The sequence below is a fragment of the Vicugna pacos genome, chromosome 8 (assembly GCF_048564905.1).
Source record: "Vicugna pacos chromosome 8, VicPac4, whole genome shotgun sequence".
NCBI lineage: Eukaryota > Metazoa > Chordata > Mammalia > Artiodactyla > Camelidae > Vicugna > Vicugna pacos.
In genome coordinates this window covers 64,529,433-64,544,352 of record NC_132994.1, presented here as the reverse complement: position 1 = coordinate 64,544,352, position 14,920 = coordinate 64,529,433, and the positions used below count along the sequence as shown (strand labels likewise).

The window sequence follows — 14,920 nt, the reverse complement described above, 5'->3', positions numbered from 1 at the left end:
TCTCTACTTTCTAGTAATAAAAGAGAGATTATCAAGGGAAAAGTGAACAGAAGTTTATTACACATATTCCTCACGTACACAGGGAGATGTGCAAATAAGAATGAGTAACTCCCTGGGGTGGCTTAGAATTCAGGATTAGGTTTCGTCCTAGTAATGAAGAGGGGTGACCTCCGCTCTTAGGGGAGAGTAAGTGATTTTTAAGAAGGTGAATGGGCCCCAGGAGCACGCGGTGAGAGGTACAGGGGTTTGTGAAAGACTGTCTGGGTGGGGTGTTGACTTCTAGTCTCCTCTCTAGTGAGAAGAGTGAATTCTCAGGGTTGATGAAACTCCCCGAGGGGAGAGTGTTGATAACTGATACCTTTCCATGGAGCCGTCATTAGGCAAAAGCCTCTTCTTGCTTTTCCTGTTTGATAAGTACCTTTCGTCAAAATAATCAGTATTCAAAGCAGAATATATGGGAGTGACATAACTGGCACATTCATACCACAAAGTGGATTATACATATGTGTACAACAGTTAAATTATGGAAGTACCAGAAGAAAACATAGGGGTAATCTTTGTGAGCTTATTTGGCAAAATCTTAAATACACCAACAGCACAAGGAACAACAACGAAAAAAAAATAGATTAATTTGACTTCCTCAAAATTTAAAGCATTTGCACTTCAGAGGACACCATCAAGAAACTGAAAAGACAACCTACAGAACGGGAGAAAATGCTGTCGAATCATGTAACTGGTACGGGACATCATGTATCCAGATACATAAATTTCTCTTACACAAAACAGCATAAAGGTAATAATCCAATTTTAAAATGGGCCAAGGATTTGAACAGGCATTTCTCCACAGAAACATACCAATGGCCAATGAGCACATGGAAATATCATTATCCAGCAATAGCATTATAGCTCAATTTCACTATCCAGCTCAATATCATTAACCAGCACAGAAATACAAATCAAAAGCACAAAACCCTTCACACCCAGCAGGATGACTATCACCAGAAGACGGACAATAATCTGCTTGTGCTGGGGAGGACATGGAGGGACCGGGACCTTCCCATACGTGCGGGGCAGAGTGTGTGGAGATGGAGGGTCAGTGTGGGTGGCAGTGTGAAGTGAGGGGGTGCATGTGTGCTGGGGAGGACCTGTGTGCCTGTGACCCTGGAGGTTCAAGGGGGAATGTGGGGACCCTTTGGATGAGGAGCAGGTGGGGAATGCTGCTAGAGAGGGTGGGCTGTGACCTACTCCCTCTGACTTCTTCCCTTTCTGTTTTGTACTTTCTCTTTCCTACCTTCTCTTTCTTTTCTGTTTTGTATCCAAATCATGTCTATTGGAATGTACTTCAGAGTAGCTACTAAATTGTATATGTAGTAAAAAAAAATCTTACTAAGAAGCAAGTTAGAGCAAAACAGGAGGTAAGATAGTCTACAATTCGTGGGAGTCACTTCAGTGCCACTGTAAGAATTTAGTAAATTATGTAAGAATCTAAAGGAAGGATTCTTAAGAAGCAAATGTTCAAGATTAAAGAAAAAGGAAGTACATTTGTCCTATGTTTTGTGCTGGGCACGCAGTTCCCTTTACCAGCGCTCTTTCTGTCTTCCTGTGGATTCAAGGAGCTGCCTACAGTTTAGGCTTGGGCTTGACACCTCAAGCCCACTCGAGCAGAGACCTATGGAAGACACTGACCCTGTTAAGAAGTTAAGGTGATCGTGTCTCACTCATACACACACACACACACACCCCCTGTGTGCTTCCACAGCACACACCCCTGTGGGTGTCCTCATAGCAGCTTGTGTAAATCACCTTTCTGCATGCTGTACCCAGGCGAAATGTTCACAGGCTTCCCCTGGGAAAAACATGTGGCCTTTCCTCCAGACGAGGAGGTAGAAATGCGTTCTCAAGTCAGGTTATCTAACCTTAGTAGCATGAGATGATGGTTGTACCTTCCTGGATTCCATCAGACACTCTGAAGCAGAGGCCTCTGGGGAAACAAGTCCTTTTTCTCAGAGAGGGAGGCCTGCACATAGTCCGTGGTTACTTTCTTTGAAGTCTGGTTGGTCTAGTCAAGGAAAAGCTAGTGGTGCAGACCCACTACCAGGCATCTGGAGAGCCCCAGAGTCTAACCACAAGATGTCACCAAACAGGTCTGACTTTCTTTCAAATAACCAGTATAGTGCCTGGCAAAGAGCCGGCTTAAGTACTGCATGCGTGGATGCTGTCATGAACTAAGTGTTTTTTACCTCCAGAATTCATACGTTGAAATCCTCAACGAGTAGGTGTTAGGAAGGAGGGCCTTTGGAGACTATGAGTCATGAGGGTGCAGTTCCTGTTGCTGAGAGTGTAAAAGGATGCAGGAGTGCCTGCTGACACTCAGGCTCTCCCCTGAGTGAGGACAGAAGGAGAAGACAGCATCTGAAAACCAGGAAGAGGGTCCTCGCTACACACAGGAGCTGCTGGTGCCTTGGACTTCCCAGCTGCCAGAACTGTAAGAAATAGATGTTTGTCGTGTAAGCTGCCCGTTTACGGTATTCTGCTATAGCACCTCGAGCTGACTGAGACAGACGGAGAGAACAGATGCGCCAGCTGAAAACGTGAGGGGGGAAGTGGGCTCCACACTATTCAGCCCTAAGAGGAAACCTCAAGTGAAAAATGATATGAGATATTTCAAAGTTACCTTGAAACTCGGTTCTTAGACGGCTTTTCACAGTTCAAAACTCAGAGTTCTAGGACTTCTTCTAATGATAGAAAGATGACTTGGGTTTTTCTGAGGTCTTGGCTCCAACAGGGTTGTCGGACTCTATTGCAAACCTATCTTGGCTGATAAACCAGGTGAGGCTGTCTTCAGCTAGGTTGGTTCACATCCTACTTGCCGAGAACAAATCAGTCACTCAAGAGTTTGAATGGCTTGGGAGTGGGAGTGACAAAATGAGGGAGGAGAGAGGTGGGATGGGAAGAAAGGGGGTGGACCAGAGGGAGAGGGCAGGGAAGACAGAGCTGCTGGAAGGTGGGCAGCAGAGAGAGGCTCCGTCACCTCCCACAACCCTGCTCACTCCAAAAGGGGTTTTTAGGAGAACGAGAGAGGTTTTCAAGGTGAATTTTGTTTTTTCAAAACCTCCTTTTTAAATGAGCAATTGTATTTGGGGTTTTTGATTTGGTTTTCTCCGAGTTTCACTGAGATACTGCTGATCTAGAGCACTGTAGAAATTGACGGCACCACGTGAGGATTTGACTTACTCATGAAGTGATTACCACAGTAAGTTAGTCAACAGCCATCCTTTCATACAGATACAAAGTAAAGGAGAAAGATTAAAATCTTTTTTCATTCTCATGAGAACTCTTAGGATTCACTCTCTCAACAAATTCCGTATATCACATACTCTACTGTTGATTATATTTATCATATTGTGCACTAACCATGCTGTAATTATAATTGAGGGATTATATTTTGAATGCTTCCAAATCTCTCCCTCAGTTCAACATATCTCCATTGAATTTCACAGGTGTGTGAGTCAGAGGGAGAGCCGACTTTACTCAGTGCCTGCACACAGCTCCTACTTGCCAGTTCCTCCCATAATGTGCTCAGCAGGGACTTGGCTGGCAGCATCTTGTGCTGCACGTTTCCTTTTGCTGCTTCCAGTGTGGGGAGAAGCCTGGGGGTCCCAGGGCGGTGAGTATCCTGGAAGGGAGAGGCTTGGCTCGGGAGAGGCTTGGCTCATGAGAGGGAGAATGGGGATGGGACCTCACGAAGCTTTCAGACATGTGGGTGCCCGTCACATCATGAATGTGGCATGTGTCCTATGGTGCCTTTTTTCCCTTTTTGGAAAGTCCTGTCTGTTCATACAGATTTTAACTTCCTGGAGGATAGAAACCGTCTTGTACTTTTTTGTACCTCAGAACTTGGAACCTAACGCTAAATATATTTGTCAGAAGAATCCTCCTGGCAACATTTTGTGCCCCTGAGGGGTCCATGGTAGCATGAATGTTTTTTTATTAATCCTCAGTTAAAGGTGAAGTAGGACTAAGGATGCAGCCGATGGAGGGTGTCTGGGATGGAGACTCCTCCCTCTGCAGCCAGGCCCTTCAGGGGGCGTCTCTGGGGACACCCCTATGTTTGTCTCTCACAGATGCTCATTCTCTCTGCCTCGACCTCACCATCAAATCACAGTCCAGACCCGGACAGCCCTGGTGTGAGGTTCAGGGCTCGGTGGATACAAAGCCTTTCCTCCACTATGACGCTGACAGCAATGAGGTCAAACCTTTGGGTCTCCTGGGGAAGGAAGTAAATGCCACCAAAGCATGGACAGAATTGAGCCAGACACTGGCAGAGGTGGGGCAAGAGCTCAGAATGATGCTGCCTGTCTTGAAACCACACAAAAACAAGACCAGGGGTAAGTGTGGGAAGTGGGTGGGGAGATGGAGACAGTCAGCAAGAGAGGGGACAGAGCAGAGCACATGCAGGGAAGGGGCTTTATTTGAAAGAACTGACCACAGGTCCAACCATAGAACACGATACACTTAATGGGCAAGAATGGGCAAGTCATGGGGAGAAGAACATAGGCCCCTAATGTGCAGAGACACTTGAGCCACTGGGGAAGGATGGGCTCCGGAGGGTCCAGGATGATTCTTTTTGTGGGATGGCAGGTCCTCCCACCCTGCAGGCCAAGCTGTGTTGTCGGCGTGAAGCAGAGCGATGCACTGGCGCGTCCTGGCAGTTCAGCATCGACGGACACACAGCCCTCCTGCTTGACGCCATGAACATGAAGTGGACAGTCATTAGTCCTGGAGCCACAGGGATCGAGGAGTGGGAGAACAACCCGGAACTGGCCGCGTATTTCAGGAAGACCTCCGTGGGAGACTGTAATCACTGGTTTCAGGAATTCCTAGAACACTGGGAGGAAAGGCTGGAGCCGGAGACCACAGGTAAGTGAGCAGAGTGTGGAGGAGGTGGTAGCTCTGCCTTCCCTGTGCGGATGTGAGCACGTATGTGTGTGGAATTGAAAAGATGATGGATTGACTGAGTGATTGATTTCTTAGTGGTCTCCCTGTCTGGAGAGTGAGTGACGGGCACAGGATAGGATTTCCCACCATCCTCCTTTCCCTCCCCACTTCCCTCAGCTCAGGAGCCCCGAGCCCCCTCCCCCCAATAACCAGTGATCCGGTCCCCCTGCACTGCTAGATGGTCCCCAAATCTATAGGCATCACTGTGCTTCCAGGCCTTCCTTCTCTCCTTCCTGTTGTGATCTTTATCAGCTCAAAGGTCACTTCTTACGAAGCCCTCACCACCTTCCCCAGACGGAATTAAGCACCCCCAGATCTGTCCTCAGAAAGGTCTTTCCCCGGCAAGCATGTCTGCCTGAACGGTAATCAGATGGACATTTGCTGCCTCCCTGAGGAGAGATGTGAGCTCCATAAGGACCGGGCACAACGTCTGTTCATCTTCCTCCCCAGGACCTGGCAGGGTGACTTCACATAAAGGGTCAGTCACTATGTGGGGGGACATGTGCTCTCTGGGGACAGTAGGTGCTGAGGAAGGTGTATTTTTAGATCTGATAAGGTTTTTGATTTATGTTTGTTTTAGCACCAACATTACAGTCCTCAGATAATGAGCAGTCTACAGACCTCCAGTTAATGTCATGGGTCATCCCATCCATCTTCGTCAGTTTAGTCCTAATTTAGCATCACCATCGGAAACCACAGGAGGTCACGTACCACCCAAGGTGAGAAGCAGGCTGGCCTTTGGCTCTTGGGCAGGTCATGATCTGGCAAGGACCTGGGAGAGGTGAGCCACAGGCCTCCCCTAAGCTCTTGTCCACTGATCCAGCTCTACATAGAAATGCACTTTCTATGTCTTGAGCCCCCACACTCCACAGCAGAGGCTGGTCTGGGCAGCACAATAGTGCAGTGAGGGGAGGGGCAAAGTACCTTCTCCTGTGGGGGCCAGGGTCAGAGTTCTACAAGGCCTATAGTGAGCGTTTTCTTGATCTGGTCTAGCCCAGGGCTCCCCCTGTCTTTTGGTGAAAACATTTTTTGTTCTCTGAGGTCAGCATTATTTAGCTCAACAATTTTCCTAATGTTCTAACAGCTGTTCCATTATCTGATATTCCTTCTCTGGACCGTGAGAAGGTGACAATGTTTCACTACCTCTTACTGGCAAAACCCAACCCTTGATGACAGTCTGGCTGCCGATCCAGGCAGAGAAAAATATGAGAAGGGCTTAACTACCTCAACCAAGCCGGTGGGTTTATGCTGCACTCCCAGGAGCAAAGGGGGTTGGGGAGCCAGGAAGGAGGGAAAAGGCCACTTTTAGAAACTAGGTCTCACAGTGAGGATTTCAAGGAGGCTGGGCCCCTCCAGACGACTGGGAGCTGCTGACCCAGCCTCCTTCTGGCTCCCTGAGCCTGAGGGCTGCAGGCCTGCATATTCCGGCAGCAGCAGGTCAGGGCCGCTCCAGTGAATGTTGGTGCCACAGCTGAGCTGAGCAGAGGTGAGGGGCAGGCCGCCCCAGGGAAGCACGTGCTAGACTGAAGGGGGAAGAAAATCTTCCTCCGCCTTTGGGAGAGGCCTCCCCATAGCCTCTCACAGGCCTTCCCTTCAGTGGGAGCGCCAGCACCTGGGAGATTTTGTGTGCCCGTGACACACTCTGACTTTGTCTTCTTTGGCCTTGTTTGACTGCTTTTGCTGATGTGACAGGTGAGAGAATAACAAACAAGAAGACAAAAGGGTTGGTGGGAAGCCTCTCAGATCAGGAGACAACAGGCAGGAGCCCAAATGATCCAGAATGTAGCACAAACACTTGTTTCTTTTCTGAGGGTAAAAGATGGTTCCAGGACTGAAGAGCATGTCTCGACTTTTCACAGCCCCTCAGACTCAGAGAAGCACAGAAGGGTGCAGAGCCAGGACCCCCTGACCTGAAGGGAGAAGCAGCACCTGGGACCAACTGCCTGGGGTCCAGGCCCTCCTTCAGGCCCAGCCGCCCTTCCTGCCCTGCCTGTGACACACTTAGTGCAATGACCGCTGGGCTGGCGGGTGTAGGAGATTTCAGCTTCAGCTGGTTATGCGTCTTCTAATTGTGCAGAGGCTTCCTCATTTCTGTAGGGCCTGGGTTTTTTACCTGTAAAATTAAAAGGAGGAACTAGAAATAATTATAATAATAATAATAATTCGCATTTATTGAGTATCTTTCATGAGTCAGATGCCCTTCTAAGCACTTCACGTGCACTAGTTTAACTTTTTAAAATGCCTATAAAGCACTTAAGTCAGTCACTAGGATGAAAATCTGATTCCAACATACAATGATCTACAAACAACGTGCAAATCTCAGTTTGCTGGACCTTTTCCCTTAATGATCTCCATTCCATCTATCAGAGATCATTAAAATATAGACACATCTCCATCTATTCAGATCACAGTCCTGACATTTATATCCTCACATAAAAATTCTTCTGTCCATTCATAAGGTTGTGACATTAAGCCTTTCAAATCAAAGATATTTTATTTCTAAAAAACTGAAAGGAGAAAGAATTAGGGACAACGATGGAGCCTCAGTACAGAATGAGACCCAGCTCATTTCTTCCATGGTGGGAGGACAAGAAAGAGGGGGACAGGACTGCATTTCTCAGGGAAACTTTGGCTGTGCTGGAAGGGCTTGGACATCTGATACCCTAGAAATAACCACTCTTAACCGTAAACAAAACATTGTCTTTTTCACTTTTTCAAAAGGGGAACGTTTTGATGGGTCTGAATACCTTCAAGGAGAATTTTGCCACACGTGAAAATTTTTCCTCATAACGAGCTTTCTCAGGCTCTGAGGTGTAAGGCAAAAAGGAAACCTTATGTTGCTTCCTGGGCATCTCAAAGTGGGTGCAGTCGTGTCGCGTAAACGTCTCACAGCGGAAGAACCTGGAGCCCAAAGTGCTGGCCTCCAGACACGACCTTCAGGGCTAAGAGGCCTTTTTTTCTTTTTCCAGACTCAAAGTCACTCAGAAACTTACTGTATTTTTCGTGAATGACAAAAACATTGTGTTAATTTTTTTTCTTTTCTCTTTCTATTTTTACCTTCTAATTCTGCCTCCTGCTCTGTTCTGGACCTGAAAGCTGTGAGTTCCCAAATGTCAGCTCTGAAAATAAAAATTATAGCAAAGACTTCTATTTTCCTATCCAGTTATTTATTCTTGCCCTCCTAAAAAACAGAGACAATTAACAATGTACAATTCACGACGTTCAAGTTTCTAATAAAAAAAACTGTTAAAAGAAGAAAATATGATTCATAATCAGGAGAAAATTGAATCTACAGAAATGGGCTCAGAAATAAACAAGAAGCGGGAGCTGCTCACAGGCAGCTAGACTCTCGGGTAGCATTACCTGAATTGGACATTTTCATGTACCTTATTAAGTCGTGTAGAACACAACTCTCTAGATCTTGCAAGACCCAAGATGATGGCCTCTGCTCGCGCTGTAGAGAGGACTCAGCAGGTCCTCAGAATGGCCTGTGTTCAGACTTCTAGTTATGTCTGGGTAAAAGTGACTGACTGTGACTATTATTTGTGTACTTTTCCACAGCGCCGCCGCCTTATGTTGCCCCCGAACATCTTGGGGACCTAAGATCGGGAGAGTCAGGGACGTTGGAGATGAAGGGTTGAAGATGGTGCCTGGTGATCCCCGGTTCCTAGCTGAGCACGCCCTGCCTCTGGAGCAGGCCAAGGATTTGTGAACCCCCTTCCCCTTCTCCCCAAGCGCGCGTAACCCTTTGGGCTGACACCCGAGGAGGACTGACTAATAACGCGCAGCGCGTTAAACACAAACCCGGCCCAGACTCGGAGGGCAAGGGGCGCAGATCCCTCTCGGGGACGCTCTCCCGCCAGGACTACTTCCCTCAACCGCGAAATGGGTGGGTGTGGGCGGGGTCTACGGGAGCAGAGAGAGGGCGTGGTGGGCGGGGCTTGGCGCGCCCCGCCCCCGGGCCACTGTTCCCTCCCCGGGTGCTGATTCTCGCCGAGGTCGCCTTTTCCGCACCAAGCGCCCCTCGGCTCGGGGCAGACAGGCGCCGCTGCGCCCAGAAGCCCCCGGAAAGGACTAGGGGCGGTGCCAGGCCGGGCCGGCCATGCCTCCAGCTGCTGCCGTTCCCGCCGGCGACTGCGCGCCCGCGGCCTCGGGGACGCAGCCGGGCCCCGGGCGAGCCGCTCTCTGAGGCGCCGGGGCCTAGCACCCGCCGCGGCAGCGCAGGAGGGCCGCAGGGCTCGCGCTCTCCCGCCTTCCTCGCGCTCTGCGGCCCCGCCTCGGCTCGCTTCCTCTGCTGCCGGCCGCCATGGCCTCCGCCGCCCGGGAGAGCGCGGGCTCGGGGCGCGGACGGCCGCCGCGGCACCGGGCGCTGCGCGGGCTGCTGCTGCTGTGCTTATGGCTGCCCAGCGGCCGCGCGGCTGGGTCGCCCTCCGCGCCGCTGTCCGAGCTGCACGCGCAGCTCTCGGGAGTGGAGCAGCTGCTGGAGGAGTTCCGCCGGCAGCTGCAGCAGGAACGGCCGCAGGAGGAGCTGGAGCTGGAGCTGCGCACGGGCAGCGGCCCGCAGGAAGGCTGTCCGGGCCCGGGCGGCGGCGGCTACAGCGCCATGCCGGACGCCATCATCCGCACCAAGGACTCCATCGCGGCCGGCGCCAGCTTCCTGAGGGCGCCGGCCGCCGTGCGGGACTGGCGGCAGTGCGTGGCGGCCTGCTGCCTCGAGCCGCGCTGCTCCGTGGCCGTGGTGGAGCTGCCGCGGCGGCTTCCGGCCCCGGCCGCCGCGCTCGGCTGCTACCTCTTCAACTGCACCGCCCGCGGCCGCAGCGTCTGCAAGTTCGCGCTGCACCGCGGCTACAGCAGCTACAGCCTGAGCCGGGTCCCGGAGGGCGAGCAGGAAGGCCTGGAAGCTGGCGCCCTGGCCACCGGCCGAGCCGAGCTTCGGCTGGGTAAGCGCGCCACTGGAGAAGGCTGGGGCCAGGCCACTTGGGTCCTGCAGTCGCTGTCCTTGGACCTATTGGTAGCAGCATCTGGGAGACCCGCCTAGGCAGGAGACCTGGTACCTCCTCAGCCGAGTCAGAAAAGAAACACCCTCGATCCAAGTTAACTGGCTTACTTGCAGGCATGTAAAGGAGTGGCTTTGATTTCTCACCCTAGGGATGTTTTTGGAGAAACCCCAGTAGACTGGGCAGAAGTAGGCACGGTAGGCTGCTTCTGGAATTTTTCTAAGCTTAGGGAAGGAGGCTGATCTGAGAGGATTCACGGATTTAAAGGAGAAGAAAAGTTCAGGAAACAAAAAGTTTATTTTATTCTCAAAGATTCTTATAAGGCATGGTTTGTGTCAAGTAATTGCAAGAGCAAAATCTAATTAGATGCCAGGCTGCTCATAGCACACCCTGATTTCTTAGCTTGGCTCTCGCCCTATGATTCCACCTATAGTTGCTTTCATCAGACATAAATGGGAAGAGACATGTGTCAGGTTATTTTGAGGTAGATCCAACTGATTCCCATGAAGTACGCTTTTCTTTTGTAAAGAGGGAAAAGAAGGGACTTGATTAGTTGAAAATAAGAAAGCTTAAGGCACCTTTTGAAAAGGAGCTTAAAACGATGCTTTGCATTCTATAGTTTTACTTTCTAAGGATGCTCAGAATGAGAATCAAGACACATACTGGAGACACACAAAAATTGTAACAGCTGGAGATTAAGGTCACTGAGGGAATAAAACCTTGATTGGGCCTGCTTGTGGTCAGCTCAGTGTATTTGATTGCACTCTGTTGCTGTTTACTTTGTAATAACATAAGAGTGAAACCATAACAAGATTAGATGGGCAGAGCCTCAACCACTTTGGACATCTGGACTTTCCATGACCTTTGGGTCTAAAGAGAAGGATCTGGAAATCTATGTCTACAATGGCCCACCTCACTACCTACCTCCAGGGGAATAAACATTAAAAGGTCACCCTAAGACTGCTCAGCCTTGACGCAGACCCTGGGAAGGACCCCAGAATTTTCTCCCTGAAGTGGAGGCAGGAGGCACTTTCACTGGGACCCCCACCAGCATCCCTGAGCACACCCATGGCTGTTACACACACACACACACACACACACACACACACACACACACACACACACACACACACACACACACCCCTTTCCTCTGCCCAAACAGGAACTCAAAAATCCCAGCCACAAAGAAGCAAAATCCCTTTCCCTTTTTCTCACTGCCCATCTGGAAGAAACCGACATTGCCAAAAGGGAGAGCTCCTATAAGCCAGGGGAAACCAAAAGGAAAGTAAATAAGGGAAGAATATGCCTGTGGGGGGCGGGAAGTTCAGTTTACTAGTAGAAGATTCTGAGTCATTTTTTCTTCCACTTTCTTTTTAGCCCTTCCCTTCATTGGGGAGAGTTTGTCTGGAAATTCAGTTTTCTAGATGGTCAAGTGTACGTATAAATGGCCACTGGGCTTGGTCCTTATTCTGGAAAAACACTGCCTTGCTCACACTTAGATCCCCAGTGGTATGGATACGTCGAAGCGTGCAGCTCAGACCCAGAGCACCCTCATTCTGTCTGCAGGCAGAGGTTACCCTAGCCAAGTGTTCTGCGTTTTCCCTGCCCAGACCCTTAACCTCTTGAAGTTCTTTGTGCTTCTGAGACTAAGTTTTTCCTTCTTGAGTGTTTTTGTTTTCTTTCTTTTTTTGAATCTTGTGAGCAGGTGAAGTTTAAGGCTAAAGTAGCAAGAAAACGGTTTAGAAAATCTCTTGCAGAGAATCTGTTAGGGGACTGAGGGGAATGGGAAGATCATGAGGAAATGGTGAGGGGCCAGGTGAGATGGGCTAGCACAAATTTATAGCGGGTCCCGTCAGCCCTGTTTGTTGCCACCTTTATTGAGTTTGGCACCGTTATAAGCTCCTTAGACACATGAACTCTGTCCTCAAAACACCTCAAAATCTGGATTCTTATTATAATCCCCACTGTACTCAAAGGCTTAGTGACAGAAAGTAACTTTCTGGAGGGTCTCGTAGCACTTGAGTTGTGGAGCTGTTTTGTGAGTTGTGAGCTGTGTTGTGAGGTTGTGAGAGTAGTGAGCTGTGTTATGTGTGTTGTGTTATGTGAGTTGTGAGCTGTGTTCTGGAGCAGCTTGAGTGCTTTCTCCAGCAGCACCAGGCCACCTGGAAGCAGACACATCCATGGTTGGGTTTCCACGCTGGGACTGAGTTGGTGGCCGTAGGGGTGGTGGGAGAATGTGGGAATGAGTGGAGGATGCTGGAGAGAGGTGTGTTGAAATGACAGCATCTGCCTGCAGTGTGTGCAAAGATCAGAGTAGAGGGCTTGAAGCCCTGAGACCTGGGTCTGCGAGCCAGCTTTTCCACCAGAGGGTCCCTGCTAATCCTCTTGGGCCTTGAGTGCTTTCCTTGCCTTCCAGCCAGGCTGCTGTGAGGATCAACGGTGGACGTGCTTTGTGAATTATAAAGGTGGCATGCATGTACATGACATTGTTATATGACCCTGGTTGGCTTGCGTGGCTGACTGGAAAGGTTGGCGACTGGGTTCTCCGATGAATGTGAAGAACAGCAGGAGGAGGAGACTGGAGTGGTTAGGACCCCAGAGGAACCTGAGAATAGTTTCCAAGGGCTCATGGACCAGAACCTCTATGCTGTTTCCACTGGACATTCAGCTTGAATACTGGGATCTCTGGGTAGACCCTCTGTAATTTGAGAAGTCAGGACTCTTTCTGTGTTAGGAAAAAAATCAGAGTTTTCAGGCAGTGCTCTGTCCTCCCCTCTGCAAACCCACACACTGCCACCCCCAAGTACAGAGGAAGGAGTTGATTTAGGAAGGTTCAAGACTAATCTCTCCACATGTGCTCGACCTATCTCACATTTCTCACATTTTCAACCTCTCCCTTTTGTGTTATAAATAAACGTCATAGAAGAGTAGCAAACAATTGTGCTTAATAAGATATTGAGATAACTGGTGGGAATGGTGGGGAAAATACATTTAGACCTGCAACTCTGATCACACACAAATGAATTCCAGTTGGGTTAAAGAATGAAATTTTTTTTTTAAGTTACACCATAGGTTACTCCATACATAGGAAGATTTGAAGGAAATAAACTTGCTTTTACACATATGGGGGAAGATAACTTTCTAATCAAGAGATCACAAAGAGAAAGGATGTGTTATATACACATTTTTTAGAACTTCATTATGTCAAGAAACAAAAGGAATTGCAAATGAGTCTGAGAAAATATGAGATTAAAGCATTTATTATATTAATAGAAAGCTTATGTGAATCAGGAGGAAAAACAAACAGAAATGAGCAAAGGATATGAACACAGTTCCCAAAAGAGGACATGTAGTTGATAATTATGAAAAAATGTTCAACCTTTGAAGTAATCAAGATGCAAATAATACCAGCTTATACTGATTAAATTGGCAATAAGTTTACTCTGAAGTTTACGTTTACATTGGCATGCTAATGGAGAACTTAATATAATCTTACATGGTCACTGAAAGTGTAAATTAATACCACTTTTTTGGAAATCAGAGAAGATAGCAGAGACCATTAAAATACTCATTCTCCTGAAGTACTTTTTTTTTTAGGAAAACCATGCTAAAGGAAAAGTATGAGCAAAGAAGTTTATTATGGCATTATTAATAATGGTGAAAAAAAGTGGTAATGAAGTAAAATGTCCAATAGTAGAGGTTAAGAAACTGTTATGACAACTGTGAAGTTTATACAGTGACACTGGCAATACTGGGATATATGAATAAATATCAATAAATAGAATATATTAATAAGTTAGTAGGTTAAATTCAGGATGTATCTTTATATTTACTATTTAAAACCAGAATACACATCTGATGCCCCCCAAGTACAGTGGGAAGGACAGAACTTTTCAGTTAGACAGATCTGGGCTGACATTTGGACTAACAAATTTATCACTTGTGTGATCTTATGCAACTAAGCTAGCCTCTCCGACCCTAGTTTCCTAATGAGTGTGAGGCAGATGACAGTCCCTGCCTCAGAGGCTGTTGAAAGTTGAGCAAAACCGTGGCTCAAAAACACTGCCTGGTACAAAGAAATCACCCAATAAACGGTAGCTGTTAATTACTATCAGCTGCTTAGAAGGAGAAAGACTAGAACAGTACACACCAAAAATGAAGACAACCATATTGGGGTTGTGAGTAATTTTTTCCAAAATTGTTGCTATTAAGAAAAATACAATGAAAAAAAAAAACACAAAAGCAAACAAACAGAAAAACCAACATGGATTTTGACCCATAATACCTAAGCCTCCTGCCTTTAGTCTGGCCCCACTTCTGTATCCTCAGCCTTGTCTGTATCATTTGTGCCTACAAGGTAAAACCCAAATTACAGACCTCTTTCTTGTTGTTAAGCCTCTGTTCAGAGCAGTGTTGTAAATTAGAGTAGTTAACAATATCTTTCTCTGTATAAAATGCCACCTTGATGTGCTCCATCAGAATTGGAATGAGTTTTATTTCACCTCTGTGGAGTTTATCAAGTGTGCTCAGATTTCAAAGGAAGTCGATGTTTCTATAGTACTTAATGTTGGTTTATTATATTTTTACAATGAAAATTCAAAGTTACATTTATCTTGTTTTTCATCACAAATTGTTTAATGATAGCACACCATTTCCTCTTCTTGTTGTCATTTGTTTATTTCTAAGGCCTGTTTCTGGGTAGATAAGCTCTGGCTTATTTTAAAATCCATTATACAGTGTAATTTGCCTGGACTCAAACTGAGGAGGAAATGTAGCTCTGTTATTTCAAATACGACAGGGACCAATTTAGAGAGCATGAGGATTTCACTGTGTTCATAAATCACACCTTAAGGCTTACCTAAAGAAAAGTAAATGACTAAAGTGATGAGTTTTTTCTTCCAGGAGGGCCAGGATTAATTAGTTTT

The 14,920-nt window shown here is 47.7% G+C and overlaps 2 protein-coding genes and 1 long non-coding RNA gene across 5 annotated transcripts in view; 2 read left to right on the top strand and 1 right to left on the bottom strand.

The window, feature by feature from the left end:
- The first annotated feature begins 2,346 nt into the window (after nucleotides 1–2,346).
- LOC102530927 (retinoic acid early transcript 1E-like) lies at nucleotides 2,347–8,690 on the top strand. Of its 2 annotated transcripts, none has more exons than XM_072966028.1 (6): nucleotides 2,347–2,485; nucleotides 3,501–3,667; nucleotides 4,125–4,388; nucleotides 4,642–4,920; nucleotides 5,579–5,717; nucleotides 8,560–8,690. In XM_072966028.1, exons 2-5 carry the CDS (start codon nucleotides 3,574–3,576, stop codon nucleotides 5,674–5,676), a joined length of 735 nt encoding a protein of 244 aa, XP_072822129.1. In that variant the 5' UTR covers nucleotides 2,347–2,485; nucleotides 3,501–3,573; the 3' UTR covers nucleotides 5,677–5,717; nucleotides 8,560–8,690. The 2 variants fall into 2 exon arrangements, with proteins under 2 accessions (XP_072822129.1, XP_072822128.1); XM_072966027.1 differs by lacking the exon at nucleotides 8,560–8,690 and adding an exon at nucleotides 6,858–6,995.
- Nucleotides 6,773–8,119, bottom strand: LOC140697755 (uncharacterized). The gene is made up of 2 exons (XR_012075070.1): nucleotides 8,056–8,119; nucleotides 6,773–7,111 (listed from the first exon to the last, which is right to left on the bottom strand). It is a non-coding gene; the product is annotated as an uncharacterized lncRNA (long non-coding RNA).
- Nucleotides 8,691–8,900: 210 nt separating the features above from the next.
- Nucleotides 8,901–14,920, top strand: part of LRP11 (LDL receptor related protein 11) — a 39,413-nt gene continuing 33,393 nt past the window's right edge. Inside the window, exon 1 of one of the 2 annotated variants that reach the window (XM_072966024.1) lies at nucleotides 8,901–9,938. In XM_072966024.1, the coding sequence (XP_072822125.1) occupies nucleotides 9,305–9,938 (634 nt within the window). In that variant the 5' untranslated portion in view covers nucleotides 8,901–9,304. The remainder of the gene's footprint in view (nucleotides 9,939–14,920) is intronic. The other variant, XM_006197805.4, reaches the window with a different exon arrangement.